This window comes from Pogonomyrmex barbatus, unplaced genomic scaffold (assembly GCF_055798465.1).
Source record: "Pogonomyrmex barbatus isolate J1 unplaced genomic scaffold, ASM5579846v1 scaffold29, whole genome shotgun sequence".
Lineage (NCBI taxonomy): Eukaryota > Metazoa > Arthropoda > Insecta > Hymenoptera > Formicidae > Pogonomyrmex > Pogonomyrmex barbatus.
Genome location: NW_028297126.1, coordinates 43,938 through 69,802, shown reverse-complemented (window position 1 = coordinate 69,802; position 25,865 = coordinate 43,938). Strand labels below are relative to the sequence as shown.

General features: G+C 31.4%; 4 protein-coding genes across 10 annotated transcripts; 2 read left to right on the top strand and 2 right to left on the bottom strand.

The window, feature by feature from the left end:
• Positions 1 to 76: 76 nt before the first annotated feature.
• LOC105424420 (U2 snRNP-associated SURP motif-containing protein) lies at positions 77 to 16,816 on the bottom strand. Of its 7 annotated transcripts, none has more exons than XM_089078716.1 (20): positions 16,614 to 16,750; positions 16,312 to 16,355; positions 16,055 to 16,171; positions 15,879 to 15,975; positions 15,496 to 15,810; positions 15,060 to 15,124; positions 14,821 to 14,986; positions 14,434 to 14,597; positions 13,362 to 13,421; positions 12,898 to 12,941; positions 12,648 to 12,752; positions 12,262 to 12,489; positions 11,665 to 11,907; positions 11,250 to 11,436; positions 10,995 to 11,181; positions 10,632 to 10,765; positions 10,450 to 10,538; positions 10,194 to 10,353; positions 9,961 to 10,118; positions 77 to 2,528 (listed from the first exon to the last, which is right to left on the bottom strand). In XM_089078716.1, the coding sequence occupies exons 2-20, from the start codon at positions 16,333 to 16,335 to the stop codon at positions 2,513 to 2,515; spliced, it is 2,559 nt and encodes an 852-aa protein (XP_088934842.1). In that variant the 5' UTR covers positions 16,336 to 16,355; positions 16,614 to 16,750; the 3' UTR covers positions 77 to 2,512. The 7 variants fall into 7 exon arrangements, with proteins under 7 accessions (XP_088934842.1, XP_088934840.1, XP_088934837.1 ...); XM_089078714.1 differs by lacking the exon at positions 77 to 2,528 and adding an exon at positions 8,742 to 9,622 and having other exon boundaries at positions 16,738 to 16,816; XM_089078711.1 differs by lacking the exon at positions 77 to 2,528 and adding an exon at positions 8,742 to 9,622 and having other exon boundaries at positions 16,649 to 16,764.
• On the top strand, positions 739 to 11,182 carry LOC148936170 (uncharacterized). The gene is made up of 9 exons (XM_089078717.1): positions 739 to 873; positions 2,472 to 2,669; positions 2,782 to 3,141; positions 3,561 to 3,880; positions 4,025 to 4,112; positions 4,363 to 4,437; positions 5,825 to 6,115; positions 6,207 to 6,686; positions 7,055 to 11,182. Exons 1-9 carry the CDS (start codon positions 822 to 824, stop codon positions 7,249 to 7,251), a joined length of 2,061 nt encoding a protein of 686 aa, XP_088934843.1. The 5' UTR covers positions 739 to 821; the 3' UTR covers positions 7,252 to 11,182.
• A 4,012-nt stretch (positions 16,817 to 20,828) lies between the features above and the next one.
• On the top strand, positions 20,829 to 23,171 carry LOC105424378 (small ribosomal subunit protein eS10-like). The gene is made up of 4 exons (XM_011634571.3): positions 20,829 to 20,980; positions 21,058 to 21,186; positions 21,583 to 21,727; positions 21,942 to 23,171. Exons 3-4 carry the CDS (start codon positions 21,584 to 21,586, stop codon positions 22,275 to 22,277), a joined length of 480 nt encoding a protein of 159 aa, XP_011632873.1. The 5' UTR covers positions 20,829 to 20,980; positions 21,058 to 21,186; position 21,583; the 3' UTR covers positions 22,278 to 23,171.
• A 578-nt stretch (positions 23,172 to 23,749) lies between these two features.
• Positions 23,750 to 25,071, bottom strand: bc10 (BLCAP apoptosis inducing factor bc10). Its single transcript, XM_089078739.1, has 2 exons — positions 24,722 to 25,071; positions 23,750 to 24,629 (listed from the first exon to the last, which is right to left on the bottom strand). The coding sequence occupies exon 2, from the start codon at positions 24,546 to 24,548 to the stop codon at positions 24,306 to 24,308; it is 243 nt and encodes an 80-aa protein (XP_088934865.1). The 5' UTR covers positions 24,549 to 24,629; positions 24,722 to 25,071; the 3' UTR covers positions 23,750 to 24,305.
• Positions 25,072 to 25,865: the final 794 nt, after the last annotated feature.

Here is a 25,865-nt window from a genome sequence, read left to right as displayed (position 1 = left end):
CTGACGGTATAAGAAATAGATAAAAACCTTTTTTTCGATTAGGAAAGGTTTAAATACAAATAAAATACAAAGACAATCCATGTGTAAGACAAGTTTTTATTAGATCTTTAACGAAAGCATTAAAAAAATTTATAAGAATTTTTAGCGCGGATATTGGTCATATATTCTTTTCCTCTTCACCCCGCCTCTCCGCCTCCATGATCTGTTATAATTTGATTTTGTCGAATAACGGCGATCACAAAGATGACAACAACGTGTAATACTCCCGATCGAGTGGTGTTTCCTGTATTAAAGAATGCTATATAAAGTACTTCTCTAACATTACAAGACATTACACCAAGTTCGATTCATATTTTCGCGCGAGCAGTAAAGTTTACGTAGAGCGATCATAGGCAGCTCGCTAGTGAGGAATAGCAATAGCGTTTAATGTGTAATTGGAAAGTGGAAAATGTATAAATTATATATAAAATTGCTCAAGAATGAAGTTTGATATGTGTCAAAAGAAAAATTGTGATAAAATTTATGGTTTAATCAGTAATACCAATGCTTCGTGTTCAATTGATGTACCGATATCTACTACCGATAAAACACAAACGAATTGACAATAAAAAATTGTACGAAGTGGCACGAATTGAGCTAGTGATTTTAGTGACATCGGTTTTTTGTATAGGGTCTGTATAGGGTCTTTTGCGCTCGGCAGCGCCGATTTACCGTCCGCGAATCAAATTTTTATAGAGTGGTGCGGTGGGTGTTGGACGTTTGAAAATTCAAATTCTTCGCGACGATCGGCGACACTCGAAAGAGCGTTCGATCGTCGTAAAATGTCCGGCGATGTGCAGCCAAGGAAACGAAGGGAAAAACGACGAAAGAAAGGTAAAGATGAGCATGCGAGAGCGAGAAAATGGGCGCGCGTGACCCCATACTACTTTATTACTACTACGTAATATGGTATACAGTGTACGATATTTTTAGCAACGTTGCTTTCCTTTATTTTTATCCTCGCGCGAAATAAGCCCTGCTATCGCTTCTCTCTGTTGTCGTTTGTCGCACGCTTCTCTCCTGTTTCTCTCATGTTTTCTCTCATTCGAAAACGTGGATCGGAATTGATTCGCTTACGTTTTTCGCTCTATATGTACTTTTTACACATTGCGCGCGCGCTCGCGCTACGCGCCATTACGTGATTTCGGACGTTTTCATGCTCGCTATTATCCTAATTGCGGACGTTGAAAGACAGATGAGACGGCACAACCGTCCTCGCGGAACGAGATATTACGATATATTACGAGAGCATAATGCATACTTTTATTCTTGCTATCCTCCGTTCGAGCTACCAAAAATATCCGCGTACCGCGGACTTGTTAGCTACTGGCAGCCCAACCATGCTGCTGTATATATGCGTGACACACATATATTTCATTTAGATTTTCATTCTATTCATATAACGGATGGATTTTACATCCATCCGTTTAGTTTATTTTAGCTTCCCTTAGCTTTCGAATATACACTCTTTTCACGATTGTCATAGTGCTGCTCGCTATGCTTCGATTCACTATCTCGTCTTCGATTAATCATTTTGTATGTTGCTTTGTATGATTGTCGTCGCATCGGCAATGGCCGTACCATAACATTTTTGTAAATTACACTCTGAGAGTCAATCACTTTGCGTTAAACGGAATGACCGGAATGACACTCACAAGTATTTCATTTACCGCTTTATCTCGTTTATCCCGAATATTTAATTTTTCATCGTATCAAATACATCGTTTAATCGAATAATGTCGTCAGTTTTGACGTGGATTAAGCCCTGATCGTCAGTATCAGTTCTCATTAAATGTGTGTAAAGCGTATATTCGATTAATCTTAGAAAATTTGGCATGGTTACTCGAGTTAGAAAATATGGACTTTAAGTATAGTTTGCGAGCCAACCTCTACTCTTTAACTTTCAAAAATAGATTAAGCTATATTATCCACTTCAAAAGTGTCGTTTCTTATTCGACTGCTTTTAAATTCTGCACAATTTTATATATACATTGTTGAGAGTTTTTCATAATTTAGATTTTACAATTTCTCTACCTTACATTCTCTTTAAAAGAATATATTATTAATCGAGATAACATATATATATTATAGTAACAAATTTATTATACCTAATTTTTTATATTGCATTTTCAATTGCATATCTATCAATTTTAATCTTTGAACATGTATCAACACGAATATGAATTATATTTTATATTCTCTCGTAAAATGTAACATTTCTACATTTGGATAAATTGGAATGTTACATCTATTTAATATCACTTATCCTCGATACTTTTTTTAAAAATCGAACTATATATTATTCGATAGGTACAATGTACATACATACATGTAATGTTTCTCCCTCCCTCTTCCTTTCTAAGCTGAACAAGTTTCAAAACTTCTTTTATTTTTCATCTTAAATACTTTTTATTTTACTATATTACAATTAGATGATGAAGATGCTGGTACTCCACCGCCTACTTTGATCAGTTCAACTGATACTTGTGCTGAAAACATCAACATCCATATTTACAAGGAGAATAGCACGGGTGGACATTGGTGTGCACGAATTATATTTTTTACTTTACTGGCTATTCTTGTAGGATTGATTGGTATAATAATCTTCGCGCATAGAGGAACTACAGATGGTAAATAAAATAATAAAACTTTTCAATACTACACATTATATTCAATATTAATTTAAACTAAAACTCAAGACTTATGCTCGAGCGTATCTTATGAAATATAACACTTTTTAAGTCGATACGCCGATAGCATCATCACGCTGGGCAAGTATATTTGAAGGCTGGGTAGATGATTCGCCATCTAATCATGGCGGTGCATCGTACGAACCGGAAGAAAAATCGGAAGTAAGTGAAGAAGTGGAAGAGGAAGAAGAAGAAGAGGGGGAAGGGAAAGAAGTGGAGGAAGAGGAAGAGGAAGAGGAAGAGGAAGAGGAAGAGGAAGAGGAGGAGGGAGAGGAGGAGGAGGAAGAAGAGGGGGAGGAAAAAGAAGATGAAGCAAAAGAAGAAGAAGAAGAAGAAGAGGAAGAGGAGAAAGAGGGAAGAGATAAGGAAGAGATAGAGGGAGAAAAAAAGAGAGCAGAAGAGACAACAAACGGTACATGAATTATGATATATGCTATACAAATATTTGAATCACATTTTTTCAATTAAAATTATATCTTTAGAGAGTTAAAATAAAAGAGAATAGAATAAAGACATTACCCAGTAAAATGTTAGCAAAATGTCGACAGATTGATAACAGATTTGATTAGGAAATATTAGCAAACTGACTTCTAAAGTCGCATTCTGCTTACGCGTTCTGACAGAACCTGTTGACATTCTAGACCAGCAGTCTGCCGCTTTGTTTTGTTTCTGTCGACGATCTGTTGACATGATATGTTAGTAAGCTTTGTCATATTCCTGACAAGTAGTTTGTCGATATCGTCAGATATTACAGATTCTACTTGAAATATTTTGCTGTCTTTTTGCTATCAGAAGTTGATAGCATACTCTGCTCAAAATCTGTCTTTGCAGGCTTAGCTATTGGCATTAACGAAGAAGAAAATGATGATGATGATGATGATGATGATGATGATGATGATGATGATGATGACGATCAACGAGAATTCGACACTACTGACATATTGGAAGAAATTGACGAGACAAATGAGAATGAAGATTCAGACGAGGAAAATAATTTTATGAATCATCTTGATGATATGGAATTTGATGAACTTAGCACAGAGATAGATGGTAATTCAGCAGAAGAGATGAATAACGGCATATCAGAGGAATTCTCGAGTATTCCTGGGATAAATGAGATTGATGATAACATTGCTGAACCTCTAGAGGAGGTAAATATTGTCATCTTTATTATTCTCCTACGTTACATACATTCTTATTTCATTTGTAATAATTTCTTTGATTATTTTCCGATATTGATTTTTATACATTTACTAATGAACATTTTTTTTTTAACATATATGCTTTTTCATCAGATAGAAGGAGAAGAAACTGAAGAAGAAAATATAAACGATACAGATAGCGAATCTGAAGAAGAAGAAGTTGAGGAAGAATCTACTAGTGGTGAGTGACTGTTGTCTAGAACAAAATATATTTTTAAAGATACTTTTGGATAATTATATTAATAACTATATATGTATGTGATCCTCCATGCTCTTGTTTCGTTTAACTTTATAAAAAAAATATAATTCAAGAATAAATAAGTATCATTACTATGTAAATAAAAGATTGGAACATATTTGTCTTATACTATAATCATGATATTTCCTTATAAAAAAAGGTAGCAATGAGAAATAACATATGGTGGTTGCAGTGGCTGTGAAGTTTGGAATCGGTGTTGCACTTGTTGTTGCTGCGCATTTTGTTCTCGTTAGACGATGGAACAATGGTAAATTTTTCATTATCTCTCTATTTTATATCAAAACATTTCACAGAATTGGCATATATTAAAAATATATTGGCGTATATTAAAAAAAAAGGAAGATCATGAAAGAAAGAAAAGATCATATAGATGTATTAGATGTGAATCAAGTTGAAATTATTGTGTTTTTAAAATTAAAAAATTAAATTAAAATTTTACAAGTAATTCTTTAATATAGATAAATTTATTACAATTTATTACAATTAAATTGAGCTTTACTTAATATCCCTGGTTAAACGAGGGAAGTAAATGGAAGTAAAAATGATGAAATACTTCCGTTTACTTCCGATCTACTACAGCTTTTGCCTCTGAAAAATCAAAAGTAAATGGAAACACATTTTGAATTCTTCCTACTTTCGAAAAAAAATAGATGTCATGGATTTCAGGCTATTTCCAAATCATGGAAATCATTATTTTCCGTTTTACTGCAGATTTTTTGTCACCTAAAATCTGGAGGAAATGGACATAAAATTCTAGTTTCTTCTACTTCCGACAAAAGAAATATCATTTTCCAATTACTTCCTGACTAATCATAAAAATAATTATTTTTCATTTTCTTCCGATCTACTGCAAACTTTTGTCATCTAAAATCCGGAGGAAACGGATAAAATTTTAATTCCTTCCTTTCAACCAAAGATGATGTAATTTTTTCCGTCTATTTTCAGTTCATAGAAGTCAATTATTTTCTGGTTTTTTTCGACCTATTACAATTTTTTCATGGTAAATTCAAGTGATAGATGAAAATAAATTTTAGTGAAAAAGTTTAGTGAAAAGTTAATGGAAACAATCCAGAGACAGAATGGACTAATAGATCCGGAATGTTAGCGGAAGTAGGTCGGACACATATGGAAATAGTCTAGCTTTTGAATGAGTGACGTATTCGTAAGTTTAATATCACTGGAGATAGATGAAAGTTTGAAGATGGAAACAGTGTAGCTTCTGAATAGGCTGACGTGTTCGAAAGTCAATGTTAGCGAAAATAAATCGGAAATAAATGGGAAAAAGCATATGCCGAAATACCGGAATGAATTTGAAATAACTTTATTATCGGAAGGTGGATGGAAATAAATGGAAAACAATTATGTCCGATATATGCGTATAAGGAGAAACAAAAATATTTCGAAAGTATTTCGGAAGTTATTGGAAACACTCTGTGTCACCTTAAACCTCTTTTCGGAAGTCGGAACCAGTTTGAAGCAAAATGAAATAATTTGTTTCATTTTTTTCCATTTACTTTTACTGTTTGACTAGGAATATAAAGGGACTTAAAGAACAAATATAAATATAGACTCCGTAAACAATGATACTTTATATAGATATATAATAGGCAATATCGAGTGGTTCAATTTTTTAGTTGATATTGGTACTTTTCGTTCTCCGCATGATATAATCGACATACCTGATTTATCAAGACGTGATACACTAATTTCACCTCCTCATGTTAAACAAATAATTAAGTCAATCGAGAAGGTTGAGAACAAGACACCTCTACAAGTTCAAGTAAAAAATTATGAAGATTTAAGATCTAAGTATAATAAGTTGCAAGAAGAAAATATTTCTTTTACTGATATAAAGAAACTAATTTCACAAGATGAAGCGGCGCATACAAATGAAAAACGATCAACTCAAAGCACAACTAAAGAAGGTTTAGTATTAATATTTTACTATTTTTTTTTCGAGTTTTCATATATATTTTATCGATGAATTATACAGTTATATTTATTTTTTGATTATAGAAATCGATATTAAACATGGTCAATATAAAGTATCATCTGAGGAAGAAGAAGAAATGGAAGAAGATTATGAAGTAGAAACATCTGAAGGGGAACATATTTCCGGATTAGAGGAATATAATGAAGATCAAATAAGAAAACAAAAAGAAAAGGAGGAGGAGGAAGAGGAGGAGGAAGAAGAAGAAGAAGAAGAAGAAGAAGAAGAAGAAGAAGAAGAAGAAGAAGAAGAAGAAGAAGAAGATGAAGAAGAAATTGGAAATATCGATGATTCAGAATTAATAGCCAAACTTGAAGCAAAATATGGAAAGCTACCTACTCCACAAGATAGTGAAGTTGAAGAAGAGGAAGAGGAAGAAGAAGAACAGGAGAATGAGGAAGAAGAGGAGAAAGAGGAAAAAGAAAAGGAGGAAGAGAAAGCGGATAAGAAGAAGGAAGAGAAAGAGGAGAAACAAGAGGAATATGATAAAATATCAAAATGGAAACGTAAATAATACGTTATTAATTTAAATATCTTTTTTTATCTAATGATTAACATTATAATTTTGTTAATATATAATAGAAATTCATATGTATTACAATTTTATAACATACTTTGCTATAATCATTATCAGACGTTATTATACGTTACATTTCTTAATTATAAAAAATTTATATTTGACAGATGTAAAATAAAAAATGAGCATGGAGGATCGTTATTCACCAGAGCAACTTTTTTGACTTACTTTATAAAAATAACTTAGAATACATAAAAAATTAATTAAAAATTTAATTAAAATTTTTTAAAATATATATATATATATGTGTGTGTGTGTATAAGAAATAAATTCATAAAATTATTACTTTCTAACCAGGTATTAAAGAATTAAAGGACTCACATGTGGAAACAAAAAGATCTATTCAACAGGCAGAAATGGAGACTAAACAAGTGAATAGTAGACAATCTAAAAGTGCGGAAAAAGCTTACAACTTTAGTAATGTATCAAACATAGATGATATGATCGTCTATGCAGAAGACAGTTTTGCAGAAACTCAAGAGTTTCATAATTAGAATATATATTTTTGCAAAATAATGTCGATATAATGTATTTATTTTTTTTTTTTTTTCGAAGTAAAGCGCTATTGTTTGCTCGACAAATAGTGCTACATTTCTATCGCGAATATACAATGTGTGACTTGCAGTTTTAAAATTAGTTAGAACAATTGAGGGGCTGGATGCAATAAGGGAATATGCGCGGATTTCGCGGGATAAGTATTGCCCAACGGGCTAATTTTGGACATTGTTCAAATTTCGATTTTGACTATTGATATTTGTAGAGAATTTTATAGCGCATCTTTTTTATGTTTAAACTAAATTTATAACTTTTTTTGTTTTCAAGTCATTAGCAGAAAATGTAATTGAATGTAAAATGAAAGAAATTCAATGTATTTTTGTGTTTAACTCGTCATATCTCAGTCAAATATAAATATTTTTTTTTGAAATTTTCATAGTATAATCTTCAAAATATATCTCGAAATATAGGGCACATAAAAAGTTTTCGAAACATTTCACAGCCAAATGCCGAATTTTTCAAAATATTTCTCCAAATTCATAATTTTATTCTTTCAATCGCAAAAGTTATCGTACGCATTTTCGAATTGTCAACTTTTACCTATACTATAATTTTGTTTATTAATTAAGTTTTTTGGAAAGTTTCAGGTCTTTAAACATTAAGGTTGTAAAGTAATGATGATTCATACATCGATGCGATTACGTAGCGCGCAACGCGGAAGTCCGGACCGTTCGCCATCGCGTTGCGCGCCACGATCGCATCGATGTGACTGAGATATGGCGAGTTAAACACAAAAATGCATTGAATTTCTTCCATTTTACAAATTACATTTTCTGCTAATAACTTAAAAACAAAAAAAGTTACAAATTTGATTTAAACACAAAAAAGATGCGCTATGAAATTCTCTACAAGTATCAATAGTCAAAATCGAAATTTGAACAATGTCCAAAATTAGCCCGTTGGGCAATACTTATCCCGCGAAATCCGTGCGTATCCCCTTATTGCATCCAGTCCCTCAATTGATATATCGTGCATATAGAATAATTTTTATTCCTTTTTTGTTTTTATCTCTTTAATCTAATTCTTTTTACTTGTATTCATTGTCAAACTATTTTAAATATTTTTTATTAAATATTTAAATTTGAAATATTTTAATTTCATTGAAATTCAATAAATAATAATATAATTTATAAAATTAATTTTTATCGAAGATATTACTTAAACAACACAAAATCCAAAATCAAGATGTAAAACGTTCCGATTGATAGACTCTCACAAAGATAACTGATATATGTGGAAATTTAATTGACTTAAGAAACAGAGAAGAATGAACATTCTTCATAATATTTCATAAAACTTATATAATTAAAAATAATTGTATTTTATATATAACAATCATAAATTGTTAGGAAATATAATAACACAGCAGTTAATATATTTCTACTTCTTAAAAAGGTTAAAAGATATACATAAAATAGCATGATAAATGTTTCTTTATACAAAATGAATTTATTCGAAATGTTCACAATGCAAGAAAACAATAATATTCTTGACACATATAGGATTATTTTATTCCATTCTAAAATATTTATCAGCATCTGACAAAGAAGTCACATTCTTTGCCTAAACTTAAAGAGAAGACCATTTTCTACCTTTATATTTTATGATTAGTATATATATATATATATATATATCTTTCTTTTGCCTTCAATGTGTATTTAAAACGAGGCAAATCTTGCGATATATGTAAGTTTTGCTAATCGATAAAATATTTTATACGTTACGTACTATACTTTTTCTAAAACTATATTTAATGCGAGCTGTTTTACTTGTCTTGTCATTCAACACAAATATTTTATAATGTAAAAATAATTTTATTTTGATATAATTAAACGATAACATAGGCGAGTTGTATCAAGAATCAGTCATCAAAATATTAATCGTCACATTTTTGATATTATGTCAATGCATATCTACGAATGTGATGCATTGTAAGATAATAAATGTGAGATCTAAAAGAAAAAATGCCTAAAAGATCCTGTAGCGTCCTGTGAATAAAGTAATTCGTGCAAATGGCATATTATAGATTAATACTTATGCTTATGTCTGTGTTTACGTGGAGAAGGGGAAGGCGGACTACAAGCTCTATGTTTAGAGGAAGTACGTGGAGGAGGCGGGGGTGATAAGGAGGGTGATCTACGCCTTTTTCTGTCACAACGTTCATTAGTAGGTGATCTGCGTGATCCTCTGCCTGAAGAAAAGGAAGGCGATGGCGTACGTCGAATACGAGGGGGGGATGGGGTAACTGGTACGCGCTTTTTATACGGAGATCTTGATCGGCGTTTACAACGCGGCGATCTACTGCGTGATCTAAAAATATATTAATAGAAATCAAATCAAATGACAACGCGCAAATAATGTCAATATATAAAAAATTAAATGTTATGCTTTATATATGATAGATAAATGAGATATAAGAATAAAAAGAAATGTCACAATTGTGTTATAAAATATCCCTATATATTAAATAACATAGATTTAAATATCGTTAGATAATAAAATATTATAAAATAAAGATGTCTGTATGCTGTCTCTCTCTCTCTCTCTCTCTCTCTCTCTCTCTCTGTGTGTGTGTGTGTGTGTGTGTGTGTGTGTGCAAATAGAGAAGTGAATTTTTATATATGTAAAAATCTAAGATAAAGTTTTACCTATATCTTGTGACTTTTGTCGATGGACTTGACGACCGCCTTCGATCTCTATAGCTGTGACTGGGAGATTCCGGCGTTGTACTTCGGCTTCGTTTCTTTTCCCGTCGTTTCTCCTCATCTCGTTCTTCGCTTTTGGCATCCTTCATTTCCCTTTCGCTCTGTAGAAATTTTTATATTACGTACGTGACGTAATTATCATTTCGAAATGTGAATAAAACATTCTCGCTTTTCACCTTTCTTATAAGTTTCTTTCTATAATGTTCTACTTGAACCTGTATTGTCATACCAGACTTCAATGTCCTCCTACCACTTTCCAATTCATCTTGATACTGCATGATTTTTACCTCAATCTCACGTAATCTGTTTCGTCTTTCTTCGTTGTAATCTCTACCACTTAAAATAATTTTAATAAAATAATTTTAATGAATATATTTTGGTATTTAACATATACTACAAAAGACACTATCAATGATTGTTAAAAAATTTTACCTGGAATCCATACTAGTATCTTGAGAATTGGAATCTTCATTCTGACCTAATTCTTCCCATTTACTAGTGGTCATTGCCTGTGCCTCGACCTGATAAAAAATATTTTATAAAAATATGGTATAATCGAGAAGATATGAATTATTGATATTATTTAATTCATTGAAACGGAAATATTTTGATACCTGATCAGGATCGACAGTTTCCCATCGCGAAGGAACGAATCCAGCTGGCATTGCTGATTTTTTTTCGTCATCCTTATTTCGCACATTTGTGCTATCATCATCATCCATTGGAACGCCATCAATATCTTCATCCACTAAGCAAATACACACACACACACACACACACATACACACATATATATGTGTGTGTGTGTGTGTGTGTGTGTGTGTGTGTGTGTGTGTGTGTGTGTGTTGTGTGCGCGTGTGTAATTTGAATAAACGTTTACATGTATAAAGTGAAGAGAAAAAGTTACGTGTGTGATTGTCGTTTGTCGATGTCTAGAACTACATCAATGTATTTATTTCACAGGAACGCATACATACTGGGCACTCCATCAATATCATCGTAATTTGAAGTTGTTTGAGATGTGAGACCATGTTTCATGGCACCTTTTAACAAAGTTGCACCATCGAGTGGTACTCCATCCAAATCTTCAGTTCCGTCGCCATCAACGTCGGACAATGGTGCACCATCAATATCTTCATCGTTCTCGGGTTCAGGTTCGTCCATCTGAAAGAGGTATTAAAGCATATTTATAAAATACGTAATCTGTAAGATATTATCTAACAAAATCTTACCAAAACAAGTCCCAGAAAAGTATTCTGTAACTTAACCAGAAAATCTCTTGGATATACCGTCCAATCTTCCCATGCTCTGAACATTCGCATAACGCGAACTTTGAATCCTTCCGCTTTTAATCTACTGTCAAACTGTTTGTACGCTTGGTGAACTTCATTAAAAATATCCAAAAGACGTGTCTCGAATCTGTAAAATAAACGAATACAAAACCAACTTACATGCATTCATTACTTCAGCATGCAATCTTTTTTTCCTTAAATAAAAAAACAGAAAATAAAAAGAACACATGCTCGCATATACATACGTACATATGTACATACATACATACATACATACATACATACATACATACATTCATATATATATATATATATATATATATATATATATACACACACATAGATATATACTTACGCCTTTCTATAAATAGTAGCATTGGTTACTTTGACTCCACAATTATGTAATATATCGGATATCAAATACAATCTTGCAATTTTTTTATTCACAGGAGTTTGTAATATTGACAATGATTCTGAAATACAATCGCAAATTTCCTCTGCTGCTTCCGCATGTTCTATACAAAATACCATTGCTTCTGCAACTTTTATTCTTTCAGGTGATATGTTTCGCAATAAATCTTCTAAACGATCTCGTTGACTATGAAGAAATAGAACATTTTTTGAAAAATTAACATGTATATTTCTCATGGAGAGCGATAAAACGTGTTAGACGATTTAGTTCCATTGTATATATCTTGATGTATCCCATTTCGATAAATTTCTTATATATATATATATATATATATACAGGGTATCCCAAAACTCTCGCATTTGGAGTACACTACGTGATTCTTTATGCTAAAAGAAACAACTTTAGCAAAAATCACGTAGCGTATTCCAAATGCGGGAGTTTTAGGACGCCCTGCATATACATATACATATACATATACATATATATATATATATATATATATATATATATTATTCTCTATATATCATTCTTTGTTGTTACCTGTTTGAGAGACTACCTCTCCTAGGTTCTTGTCGTTCTTCCATTTCTATCAATTCATCTGGCATACCTTGCGTCCAAGGATTGATCGGTGGTGGTCTCCAGACACTTCCACCTTTAAACATTCTAAAATCTTCTATGCGCCATTCTTTCTGGCCATCCCCTTGTAGAATAGAATAGAGCTTCCAGCGGTAATAAGTATGTGCGGGAGAATAATTTTCAAACAGAAATCTAAAATTGAAAAATATGTCAATTATTTTAGTTATACAATGTATGAGGTAAAGATGTGTATATATATATATATATATATATATATATATATATGTGTATGTGTATGTATGTATGTGTGTGTGTATGTGTGTGTGTATAATATATATGGATGTATGTACCTGAACATTGGATTATTTAATTCTCTGTTCATAATCATTGCTTCAAACATTGGTCCTTCTCGAATTACAAATTCCACCATTCTATGTATTAACATGACTAAATTCCTATAACGCACGACTCGATTAAGTATGCATTTGTATTTTGTGTCAATCCCCATTGACACAAAATATTTCATTCAACAGAAGCATAAACATTCTTCTCAGAGTTACATACTTACAAATCTGTCGTAATATTAAAATCAACAAATACCTTTCCGTTGGTATAACCACTTTGACAACAGCGTTCTGCAAAACCTTAGTCCAGATCATAGCAACAATGATTAGGTGAACAGGATGTCCCAATCCAAAACGCATATCCCAAAAATGGTCACCAATAAATTAACACAACGTAACAAATGTACAACAATTAGATCTTTTACTTTATACACTTAAGAAGAAATGCTTATATCTTATGCTATAAATTAAAAATACAAATATTTCTATTTACTTTACCATCAACATATTTATAGTTTTTAGTTTTTACTTTATCATCAACATATTTATAAATATGCGTGCACTCCGTAAAAAACTTACCAATTTTAATTTTAAAGATAATATTATTGTTTTCTTCACGTTCTTTTATAGGCGCGCACGTGCGCAAGTGTAAATAAAAAAAATAAGACTAGAATTGCATATCTAATTCAAGCTGAATGGTTCATAAAATAATAATTTTACCTTTTCAAAGTTTTCCTTCTCCTGCGGGTCCGCGCTCTGAAGGTTGCGGATACGTGGTATCTGAGATTATGTTTCAAAAATAGTTATAACATTCTAATATTAAGTTAATAAAAGTGTTTATGACGATTCAACATTAATCTTAAAATATCTATAAAAAATCGAACAAGAAGTATATTACACGTTCTTTACGCGTTCTTAATCTTATTTCTTGTTTCATTACATCATTACAAAATCTATTTATCAATTTATGTATATATGATATCGCATGTCTACTAAGTTTAATAAAATTAATTCAATCTGAATTATTGAATCTATGAAATTAAATGAAAAAATATAAATAGTATAAATAATATACCAAATTTTATTCAATATAATACATGCGTATAAAAGGTTTAGAAAACTTTATACATGTTAATTATCTTTCGTAAAAATAATCTTTCTATAACCTTATGATGACAATCAATTACACATTATATATATATATATATATATATATATATATATATATATATATATATATAGTTGAGCAGTTTATATATACATATATATACAGAGTGTCCCGTAGCACTGTCCTCATCGCTCGTGAGAAGGTAGACGAGAGCGAGATAAATGAAAATGTCATATCATTTTGCGATATTCGCAATAATTTTCGAGTTATTAAATATTAAAGTTGCACAAATAAGAACGCGCGGAGAGAAAGCGCTCGCCCGCCTGATCTGTAGGACGAATAGGAAGCGTGAGCGGTGGCTACTATCCTTCCTCTCGCCGCGCGCATTCCGCCCATCGCCGAGCGCCGGATGGCCATTGTAGTCATGCTGGGCCATCCTACGGGTCAGGCTGGCGAGCACTTTCTTCCCGCGCGCTCTTATTTGTGCAACTTTAATATTTAATAACTCGAAAATTATTGCGAATATCGCAAAATGGCATTTTCATATGACATTTTCATTTATCTCGCTCCCGTCTACCTTCTCACGAACGATGAAGACAGTGCTACGGGACACCCTGTATGCGTGTATGTGCACGCGCGCGCGCGCACATACACACACAAAATTGCGCTCTTCATTTCATGTACCTTGTGTCTGTCACGTCGGTGTGGTTGAGCGTTAAATGGAAGACCAGACGGAGGTGGTGGCTGCGTGATCTCCATCAAAGCAGGTGGAATGTAAATAGGATAAGGCGGAATTGGTACGCTTTTCCCCCAGCCTAATTTCATCTCGTATTGCATTATGTCACGACCTACATCGTCATTTTGAAGTTATATATTTTTAATATTTCCATTACACAAATTGATTACAAATTACGGAGTAATTATAAATATAAATATATTGACATAATATTCAAAATATATATGTAATAAAATATGCAAGATACATAATATAGATTATATACACGATAAATCAACAAGAAATTATATGAAATAACTTGTAATGTTTTAAAAGCATCTTCGTTTGATTCTCACCATTAAGATTTTTCAACGCACGTTCTCCATCCTTGCGACTCATGAATGCAACGAAACCACAATTTCTTTGTCTAGCTTTCTCTTCATCACTACGCGGCCACATTATTTTTATACTAGCCAATGGACCATACTTGCCAAATATCTCCATCAATTGTTGCTCTGTGATCTAGAAAAATCAGAGAAAAAAAGATTACTGTATCATTACATAGTGACAATATAGTGGCAATATTATACTTTACCTTTGGATTTAAATTTCCCAAGTACAAGTTTGTAGTATTTGGATCACCGTTGTCAAATGAACCATCTGTAAAGCAAAAAAACTTTAACATATCCTATAATTGACATAGGGAACATGGAAAAGGAAGACATATAGGAAGGACAATGGTTACCCTCATATATCAGGGCTAAGAGACGGGGATCATCAATGAAGTTATGCAGATTAGCCTTTCGCGGATCCGGAAATGAGGATTTACTACCTACTAAAGTTATAAGTATGCTACAGATTTAAATACTATTGTGATAAAAACATATCGCCATGTTTCATTACAAACCAATTTTATATAACAATTACACAAATTGTAAACATATATTATAATTTAGTTAATAATATATTTGCACGCATATACGTAAATACGTGCGCGCGTGTATGTGCTGTGTATACATATACATATCTACCTTCCACACATTTTAAAGCAGCCAACATTGGATCCTCGGATTGTGCAGATATTACAGTTTTCACCACACCCTTATACTTGTGCCTCTCCTCTCGTTCTTCTTGGATCATTTTCAATTCCTCTTTGAATAATTCAAGATTACTCTTCTTCTTCTCACCCTCTTTCTTCTTCTTGCCAAGCCTATCTAATTTTCGTTCGTTTGTTCCAAGTAATCTTGCATACTCTTGAGCTTGTTCAGCTGACGATCTGTTATCAACTAATTCTGAGATTTTTGATTGTGGCTTATAAAGTTTTCCTTTCTCTCTCGTGTCTTCCTCTATAAAATTAATAATTCATATAAATAAAATATTCTTAAAATTTAGATAATACAAATTTCATATTTACGTCTTTTTCCAGCATCATACGTCCCTGCTTTAACCCAAACTTTACTAGTTGTTTTACTGGGTGTCTCCTGAAATGTCGCTACAAATTCCTCAAATGCCTATAAATAATATATATAATCATTTATACAAAATAAATGTTATCTCGGGGAAACAACTGTTATACATAGCATTATTTACCTGAGCCGCAGCTTGCTCCTGTTCTTTTTTACGTTGTTCTTCCAATTCTTTCTTACTCAATGGTCGTTTACCCATAGTACCGATAGAAAAAGCTTTGAGCTTTTGTTCTGCGATTTGCTATTAATACAAGTTACAAATTTAAGAAAGCCCAAATATGCATAAACGCAATTCCGACGATTAAAATTATAAAATTATAACTAGTAAAAACTAATAGAAATCAGCAGACACGATAGTCTCGGATATCAAGTAAAACTTACCTTCATCATAGCCTTATCCGCCATTTGTAAGGGAATACTCTAACCTAAAAGAGGAAAAAACGAAAAGAACGTTACACAAATTATCGGCATAAATTCAATCTATAATGACATATTCACATATTATAGCTGTAACGTTATATATATCTGTCATCAAATTTTGAATTCATTCAACATAATGTATGTATAGCGTTGTACAGTAGACACTAATTTATAATCGTTGAAAGATAGAAAGCATTCGATAAAATAGCACATGCTGCAGGCGAGATAATTATAATAATTATGATAATTATAATTACACTAACAGTTGATTTTTAAGAAACATAAAATTATATCTCACGATATTGAATGTGATTGACAAACGTGCACTTGCGAAGAAAAATAATAAAACAGGGCATCGATCACGTATCTTTCAGTGACATAGTTCACCTTTAAATTTTCACCGATGGCCATCTCACGGTACCATCGTTTGTCATTTTCACTGCGATCACGCAGCAAAAGAAATTATTAGTGACATAACTAGAAGTAGTAAAGACCTATTTACATCAAAATATTTCAAAAACATTGAGGCAACTTTACGATTGTAAATATAATCTTAATATTTAGCAAAATAAGGAGATACGAACTTAGGAATAGATATTCCTATCCGTGCAAAGAAGATAAATACATCAACAGCAATAAGGAAGACAATTACTAATAAGTAAGTTGCAACAATTTATTAATTTATTTGAAATACATAAACTTTCATTTAAAAAATTTCTCTATTTCAGTGTCTGTATTTCAAACAAGAACATAAGAGGTAAAGCCAGCAGCACACGATGCTTTTTTTTCTGCTGATTTGCTAGCTGAATTTGCGTGCTCGTTGAGCTCTTGTCTCTGATTGGTATATTCTTTCAAATCTAAAAAAATATACCAATCGAAGAGTTCAACAAGCACGCGAATCCAGCTAGCAAACTAGCAAGAAAAAAAAGCATCGTGTGCCGCTGGCTTTAGTCAGCTTTGAGAGCTAAGTCCGCTTATAAAGATGTCCAAAGTGATGAGCTGCAATTCATCGAAAAGTATGAGTCGTTAAATGAGTCTGCATCTAACGAAGGAGTCTACACATCAAATTTTGCAGGAAAAACATTCTTTAATCATAGAAACTACAAATCACAATTCAGGTAATGAAGCTGATAAAGAGAATATAAATGGCGGAAATGATATTTTAAATGTGATATTAAGCCAGCGGCACACGATTGCCACGGCATTTATGACTACTCTCAGGCTTCTCTCTGCTACCAGTAAAAATAATAAAGTTGATAGCACTGATATAAAGATCGGCATTAATAGGGTATATTAGAGAGAAGTCTGAGAGTGGTCATGAATGCGTTTTAAGGCCTCTTTCATCAATCTTCGATTAAGTTAACCGACGGTTAACTCGCAGGAGTGCCAACTGTAATTTAATGCTCAGAAAGTAATGTGTGTTCTTTAACCTAATATTCTTTTCGTGTGTAGGTATCTTGGTAGGTAAATGAAATTGTAAGTAATATCCGATAATTAATGTAAATAAAAATTATTAAACAATCGCTTAAATAAAAATTTTAACTTATCTATAATAAACAGTTTAGGTCTCTCTAGTTGTTAGCAGTCGTAATGGTCGAGACCTAACCGTCGATTAACTTAACCGAAGATTGATGAAAGAAGCCCTTAACTATACCACAGTATAAGAAAGAACAGTAGGCTCACTATGTCAAATGTCAAAAAGCGTACTAATAATTGTCCCTCGCGCATGACCGTTTTCCACAATCAACAATATGGTCTTTTGGCGTCTCTTAGCAGTCAGTCGCGCTCCAATACTGCTCATACACAAATCAATGCGTAAATATAAAAAAACATTAATTTAAAATATTTAAGAGTGAATAACAACTATAATTATTAATCAGATAATAATTTTAACTATTAAATCAGTGAAGAATTAAGTTCAAAAATTAAAATAATTATTGTGCAAGATGTTTGAAATAATAATAAAAAAAAATAAAAATAATGATTACAGAATTTTTTTCATTCCTGAATAATATTCTTTCTTCATTATCAATTATAATTTTGAGCACAAGATAAGCAGGATATTTTTAATAATAATTACTTTTCCATTATTCCATATAAATTTAATTTATATAAATTTTAAGGTTAAAAATGTAATTATGCAAAATACAGACATATAGGTGTGTGTGTGTGTGTGTGTGTGTGTGTGTGTGTGTGTGTGTGGAACCAAATGTTAAAAAGGTTAAAAAATTAAAGGTTAAAAAAATTAAACGAACTTATTCTCTAAATCGTTGTATTTATAATTACAATTATTTCGCAATTGCAATACATCTAATATGTTCACTTTAGCTAACGCATATTAATTTAAATTGTAGCCCGCGCACAACCAACAACATGGCGGTCGTGTAACATTCAGATCAAAGATGCCGCTGAGAAATTATTCTACTGTTCTTTCTTATACTGTGGCTGTATCCATATTTGCATAGGTAATATGCACGTTTTTGTGATTCTCTTCCGTGCTAGCCGCAAGAGTGATAAAAATAGACACTTGTGTCCAGATTAGACGACAATTTCCCGAAAAATGGAGGGGATCATGTTGGTACGAACAAAATTCTCTAAACGAAATAATTTTAGTTTCTGTGGGTTAGTAGCACTGTTCAAGTAATAATTTGTTGGTTTGCACATCCTTTTTGACATATGCGCGGGCATGTATATACGTAATAAGTATTATATATCAGAATGTAAATATAAAATATATTATAGCATTATATTAAAATAAAATTAAATAAAGATAAATAAAGACAATAAGTGAAAATATAATAAGTGAGAACATAAAGTGAATAAGGTGAAAAACAATGATAAATATTACATACATTAATGATAAATATAACATACATTAATGATAAATATAACATACATTAAACTAAATTCTATGAGAAAGAAAGAAATATACACCATCTCACTCTAACCAATAACGTGTTTTGGTAGATTGAAAGAAATATACTTATCTCACTTTAATCAATAGTGATATTTCTTACTTTACATGTGCATTGATTTAAATGTATTGTGCATGTGTATTAAACAGATGGAAAGCATGATAATATATTATTAAATAATAGAAATATTAAAATTGCAAAATATAGTCATAAATTAATTAATTGTGATAAATCAATATAAAAAATGAATGGATGTTCATTCTTTTACTTAAATTTTATTTTATATTGTAATAAAGTTTATAACTGATGTAATAAAGTTTGTTTATAATAATAATAATAAATATGTATAATCTTTCTAAAAAAAGGCATGACATCGATTGTATCTCTCAAAATTTCCTCAAAGTTTATTGTTGACGCTTTTTCGTGATGGATTCTCTCGTTGCGCTAATTTTGTGAATAGTTATTATATTGATTTCATAGAGAATCGTTTTAAAAATTGTGTATCAAAAAGTTAAAAATATAGTATTATAGTGTAACAGTAATATAATAGTATTATATTAACTTTTGCTCTTGTGTTGAAAATTATAAATAGCGAAAAAAAAGATAAATAAAAAAGATAAATAGTAATAAATTTAAAATCCTTAATATTAAAGGGAATATATTAATAAATACGATATATTAATAAATATATTAATAAATTGGTAATATAATTATGTAAAATATAATTTTATAAATATATACATTTTATTACTTTCAAAACGCTTTTTTTAAATTACAGTATTACAATTTAAGATTAATGTAGTTAATGTATTTGAAAATAAGTGGGAATAGCCAAAAGATGGCGGACCAATCAAAAGTTGCTTTTTCGTGACCAGTCTCTTATTATAGGCTGCGTTCAGCAGAGAAAACAGATCAGCGAGCGTTCAGTGATTCTTTATTATGATTGGTTTCTACATTCAACGAAGATCTAAAGGCAAGGACCAATCACATTGAAAAATCACTGAGCGCTTACTGATCTGCTTTCTCTGCTGAACGCCATAGTGTCTCTATTCTCTGGGGGTCAATCATGTAACTTTACGTGAAATTTTTCACTTTTTATTTTTCACATCGACATTTCACGTAAAACTTTTCATGTACAGCGATTATGTATGTAGTTTGGATGCATGGAAAGTGAAATCATGAAACATAGTTTCATAGGTTTTATAATTAATGAAAATTATTTTATTGGTATTTTATTATTTTATTGGTATTATATACATCTTTTAATAACCAATTTTATATGTATTACGTACACTTAATTCTAACGCAGCCCTAATCTTCTCTAATTCCGAAGCATATTTATTAATTCTCTAGATTTCCGCCTTTCCGCCACCAAGATACATGACGAAAAAGTTCACGTGAAAAATTTCACATTTTCACGTTTGAGAAAGTTACATGATTCCAAAATCGTACATGATCGTAAGTTCACGTGAAACTTTTCACTTTTCATGTTCCGCCCTAGGGAAAAAGTTACATGATCGACCCCCTGGATATATATTCATATGGTATAAACGGTGATAGTTTAGCTTATTTTTTTTCTAGATGTTGGCTGCCATGTAACTAAACCGAGAAGTGTTCCAAACCTATCACAATTTGTAAAGATGGCGAAGATGTTTCATTTGGAAATTCAAGACGTAATACGTTTTTCTCTGCCTTAACCTAGATCTACGTTTATGGTAAATATAAGCGCTTACGTCTCGTTCTCTGCCATCAGCCAAAATCTATAATATACGTGAACTATATATATTTTCAGTACTGGCAGTGAATATTGGAACACAGCCTGGATAATTTTCCTAAGATTTTGACTACATAATCGGTATTATTCGGCAACTACTTGAACTGTCGGCTCTTTCTGAAACGAGACACGCGTAGGAATTGTCAAGTATGCTTTATTTACTACAATATCCGTTAAAAGTTTGGTTGTTTGTGAGAAATAGCGAGAAAGTGGATAATTGATCAAAAGCTATAATTTATTAAAATCAAATATACCTCATTGTATTCGATTTTTGCATATATCGTATGTTACGAGTTTATACATTTTATACATTTTTCGTTAAAATTAGCTATAATTCATCCATTTTCTATAATTTATATTTATATTTGGTTCATGAAACGTAACTTTTAGATATACTTTCTAATCAAATGAAATTGATGTCCGCTCATATGATGCTTATTTTGATATTATTGATAGCTTCAAAATTACATTTTATTACGTTTTAGACTGTCATGATGTTTTTTCATATTTAATTTACTAGATTATTTCAATTGTGTTATTTAGAATGTTGATGCCAAAAAAGAATCGTGTGGCTATTTATGAGTACCTTTTCAAGGAGGGAGTCATGGTAGCAAAAAAGGACTATCATGCGTCCAAACATCCAGAGTTAGAAAATATTCCTAATCTTCAGGTTATTAAAGCTATGCAGGTAAAAATTTTTGCTACTTTTTTTATATTACATGTAAAACAAGATTTTATTACAATGTATATTATTGTTAGTGTCATTATTTGACATGAATATAAAGTTTCCAGTGCATGTATTACATATCTGTAGATTACACACACATACACACACACACACACACACACACATTATATATATATATATATATACATACACAAATATTTTTCTATCTTTTTAGTCTTTGAAATCTAAAGGATACGTAAAGGAACAATTTGCATGGAGACATTTTTACTGGTATCTTACAAATGATGGTATAGAATATTTACGTGGATATTTACATCTACCACCTGAAATTGTACCCTCTACCCTTAAGAAGCAACCAAGATCCGAAACTACGAGGCCAAGACCTGCCACAACTAGAAGCGAGGGTTCGAGATCAACGGAGGATCGTGCAGGATATAGACGAGGTCCAGGTGGTCCTCCAGGTACCGGTGATAAAAAGGCTGATGTTGGCGCAGGTACCGGCGATCTCGAATTTCGCGGTGGCTTTGGCCGTGGAAAAGCCCTTCAATGATTTTCTCTTTTTTTAATGTAAAATAAATATATTAAAAAAAAAAACGCTTTTCTCTTGACTTTATACACGAATGATTTCAACTATATACTTGTAATAAGCATTATATGTTTAAAAAAAGAAAAAAAAATATGAAATTAAGTTGAGTCAGTTTCTTTATTATTCGATACATTATAAATCGGCTGCTTATATTATTACTTTGCTTCGAATAACATTTGTTCTTAATTTCTCAATTTATAACTTATTTATTATATGGAAGCAGCGATTGCAAGAATGAATATTGTAAAGAATTATAATGCATTTCTAAATTAGAATCTTTTTAAGTGAGGAACAAATTCATTTTATCCTAATTGGGATTTAGGATCAGTCATCACAGATTTTTGTTTGTACTTCTACAAAGAGTACAAGCAATTTTTACAATTGCATAGTTCTCGTCGAGCTTATAGTCGAGTCTAAATAAATGTTTCTAAAGTCTGCGTAAATGTTGCGATTCAACTAAAAACAAAATCTTTGTATTATGTAAAGTGTTACAATGTAGGTTTATATAGTAATAGATGCAAGAAGATAACTGACTTTTATGTGTACTTTTACATATGCTTCAAAACATAAAAAATTTACTGACATGATTTTTAAATTTAATTTTTATCTATATTTATAAACTATTGTATATTGTATGAACAATATTTGGTTATTTTGCCTATCGATTTTACAGGGAATAACTACTTATATTAAATTAGATATTACGCTAATATTAAATTTATAGATAGCAAACAAGATTTATAATCATAAATTAGAGCATAAAACTTGTATCACTTAAATCTCGTTTTGAGAAATATGAATTGAAAGATACATTTAATTTATATTTCTGACAGAATAAAATCTGCGACACACAATGGATATCTGATTCACGTATGTTTTAGTCCTTCTATTCTGGAATCTATTCTGGAGTTAGATCAGATTTGATGAATTATTATTACAGAAACTTTAATTTCATATTTAACATTTATGTATTTCAATTCCGATTTTGTTATACACATCTAAACCAATCGATATATTTTGTTTCAACATAAAGGGTTAATTAATTCGCCATATTTTCTAATTTAGCTAGCACGTTTCATATATCACTTTGACAAATGTATTGTATTATGTGAATGCATATTTTGGTGAATATTCTGTTAAGGTAGTGAATTTCTATTAAGGTTCTGTAATTTAACAAAAATTATATTTATATAATATCGATTAAAAAACCACTTTAAATATCGTTTGTAACAAGTATTTTAACAAAATGAACAACTCTATATAATTATTGATAATTGATTGCATCTTTTAATGCACACTGCATAAGAAAGAATTGGGATCCTGTTCAGAAATCACACTGTTCAGTAGTCACATTTAGAATAATTTAAAAGAGACATTAAAAATAAATTATAGAGAAACTATCAAACGGTATGGATAAATATAAAAGAAATATGCAATTAGGCTGTATAACTTTCAGTTTCCATTTTATTATAACAAATCCATTTTATTAATATATGAATTAGCATTTTTCATATATTAACAAGTAAAAGCTATATATGACGCTACAATCTGGAAATTTGTTTTGCTCTTGTTAACAATTGCGACAAAATCCTAGCATCTACATTCAAATCTCATCGAATATATTTTATCACATTTTTGCTTATTTGGAATTCCATGATTCAAAATCTATATACATTCAATATGCAAATGTCCAACAGAACATTACAATATTGATCGATTGAAACTTTTGACAAAATTAGTCTAGAAGTATCAATTTTGTTAAACTTCAAAATTGGAGGCTACCTAAAAGATTTGTTGCTTTCATTATGGATAAAAGACACTGGCAGATTAAAAAGCTGCTTTGATATGTTCTACCACAGCATGGAGAGGAGGAAAATGGAGTTGAAGGAAGAAAAGGAGAAAAACTCGCACGCATAGCGATAAAAAGAAAGGGAGGAGGGGAGGGAATAATTAATTTTCTAAATATTGTGGAGTTAAACACAGACAGCGATCTTATCCATTGTCGCATCTTACTGTGTCACAGTTTGTGCTCCAGAGCAGACAATTGCCTATTCCACTGTAGCAAATGAGGAAGACAGCAGCGAGGAACACAAGGCTGCAAATCGTACAGGGCTTACGTTCCAGGAAGAACCCGATCAAATAGAGCGCCATGAACATGACGTGAGTTTGCAGCAACGCTGGATTTACAGGTTTTGGTATCAACAGCACCGGGATTAACCACTGTAGGCAGTACATTCTCTCTGGATCATGTGGGAAAGTCGGAGGTATACTTGCGACGTCTCTCACGTCAGCCGACTATCTCGTCTATGACAGGATCTGCAGGAAATAATAAATAACGGTAGAGTGCGGTAACCCGATGTACCCAATAATCTGGATGTCCATTAAAATCTATAGAAACCGTTATTAACCTCATTCGGAAGCATTGTCGTTCGCAAGTTAATTCGTCTTTAAAGTTAAACGTTCATATTTTGCTCTGACTCACAAACGATCGGCCGATCGCAGCCGATGCACCAACAATTTCACAAAATTTCAAAGTTATTTGACAAGCATGGACGAAATGAATGTATGATGTCGCGATGTCAGCTGTGATCTACAATAAGGTACACATATATAGCAGATTACCTAATGCAGTCATTTGGTTCTATAAATGTTTGAAGAGTTCGATTAACCAATCAGAACACAGAATTTTATGAATTGACCAATCAAAAAATGCTTAAAAACTTTGTAGCATTAAATGAACCGAGCATTTGAATATCTTGCTGGATTTAGAGACACTATAATTAGAGACTGGCCACGACTCTGATCCGTCAATCAGAGACTCTGATCCGCCATGTTTTGGCTAAATCCTACGAGAAAGAAAGAAATATACACCATCTCACTCTCACCAATAACGTTTTGGTAGAGTGAAAGAAATATACACCAAATATCTTATTCTAACGATAATGATATTTTTTACTTTGCATGTGCATTGATTTAAGTGTATTGTGCATGTGTATTAAACACGCGGAAAGCGTGATAATATATTATTAAATAATAAAAATATAAAAATTGCAAAATATATTCACAATTAATTGTGATAAATCAATATAAAAAAATGGGTGGATGTTCATTTTTTTACTTTATTTTAAACTTTATTTTATTTAAATTTTATTTTATATTGTAATAAAGTTTGTTTATAATAATAATAAATATGTATAATAATTCTTTCTAAAAAAAGGCATAACATACTTGCATCTCTCGAAATTTCTTCTTTATTGTTGGCGCTTTTCCGCGATGGATTTTCTCGTTGCGCTAACTTTATGAATAGCTGTCATTGAATTGATTTTACAGAGGATCATTTTAACAATTGTGTATCAAAAAGTTAAAAATATTATAGTGTAACAGTAGTATAATAGTATGAGGTATCTAGGATTTAGCCAAAACATGGCGGATCAGAGTCTCTGATTGACGGATCAAGGAGTCAATCGTGTAACTTTATTTGAAATTTTACACTTTTTATTTTTTACTTTTTATTTTTCATTTTTCACACCTTAACATTTCACGTGAAATTTT

Bases quoted from the DNA above. Each gene is read 5' to 3' on its own strand.
- LOC148936170 (XM_089078717.1), top strand. From the start codon at position 822: ATGTCCGGCGATGTGCAGCCAAGGAAACGAAGGGAAAAACGACGAAAG. The intron at 3,142-3,560 runs GTACATGAATTA...CTGTCTTTGCAG, and splicing joins AGCAGAAGAGACAACAAACG to GCTTAGCTATTGGCATTAAC. The intron at 6,116-6,206 runs GTTTAGTATTAA...TTTTGATTATAG, and splicing joins TCAAAGCACAACTAAAGAAG to AAATCGATATTAAACATGGT.
- bc10 (XM_089078739.1), bottom strand. From the start codon at position 24,548: ATGTACTGCCTACAGTGGTTAATCCCGGTGCTGTTGATACCAAAACCT.
- LOC105424378 (XM_011634571.3), top strand. From the start codon at position 21,584: ATGTTGATGCCAAAAAAGAATCGTGTGGCTATTTATGAGTACCTTTTC. The intron at 21,728-21,941 runs GTAAAAATTTTT...CTATCTTTTTAG, and splicing joins AGGTTATTAAAGCTATGCAG to TCTTTGAAATCTAAAGGATA.
- LOC105424420 (XM_089078714.1), bottom strand. From the start codon at position 16,335: ATGGCGGATAAGGCTATGATGAAG. The intron at 12,753-12,897 runs GTATTTGTTGAT...CGTGCGTTATAG, and splicing joins GTGGTTATACCAACGGAAAG to GAATTTAGTCATGTTAATAC. The intron at 10,119-10,193 runs GTGAAAAGCGAG...AAATTTCTACAG, and splicing joins GAAAGAAACTTATAAGAAAG to AGCGAAAGGGAAATGAAGGA.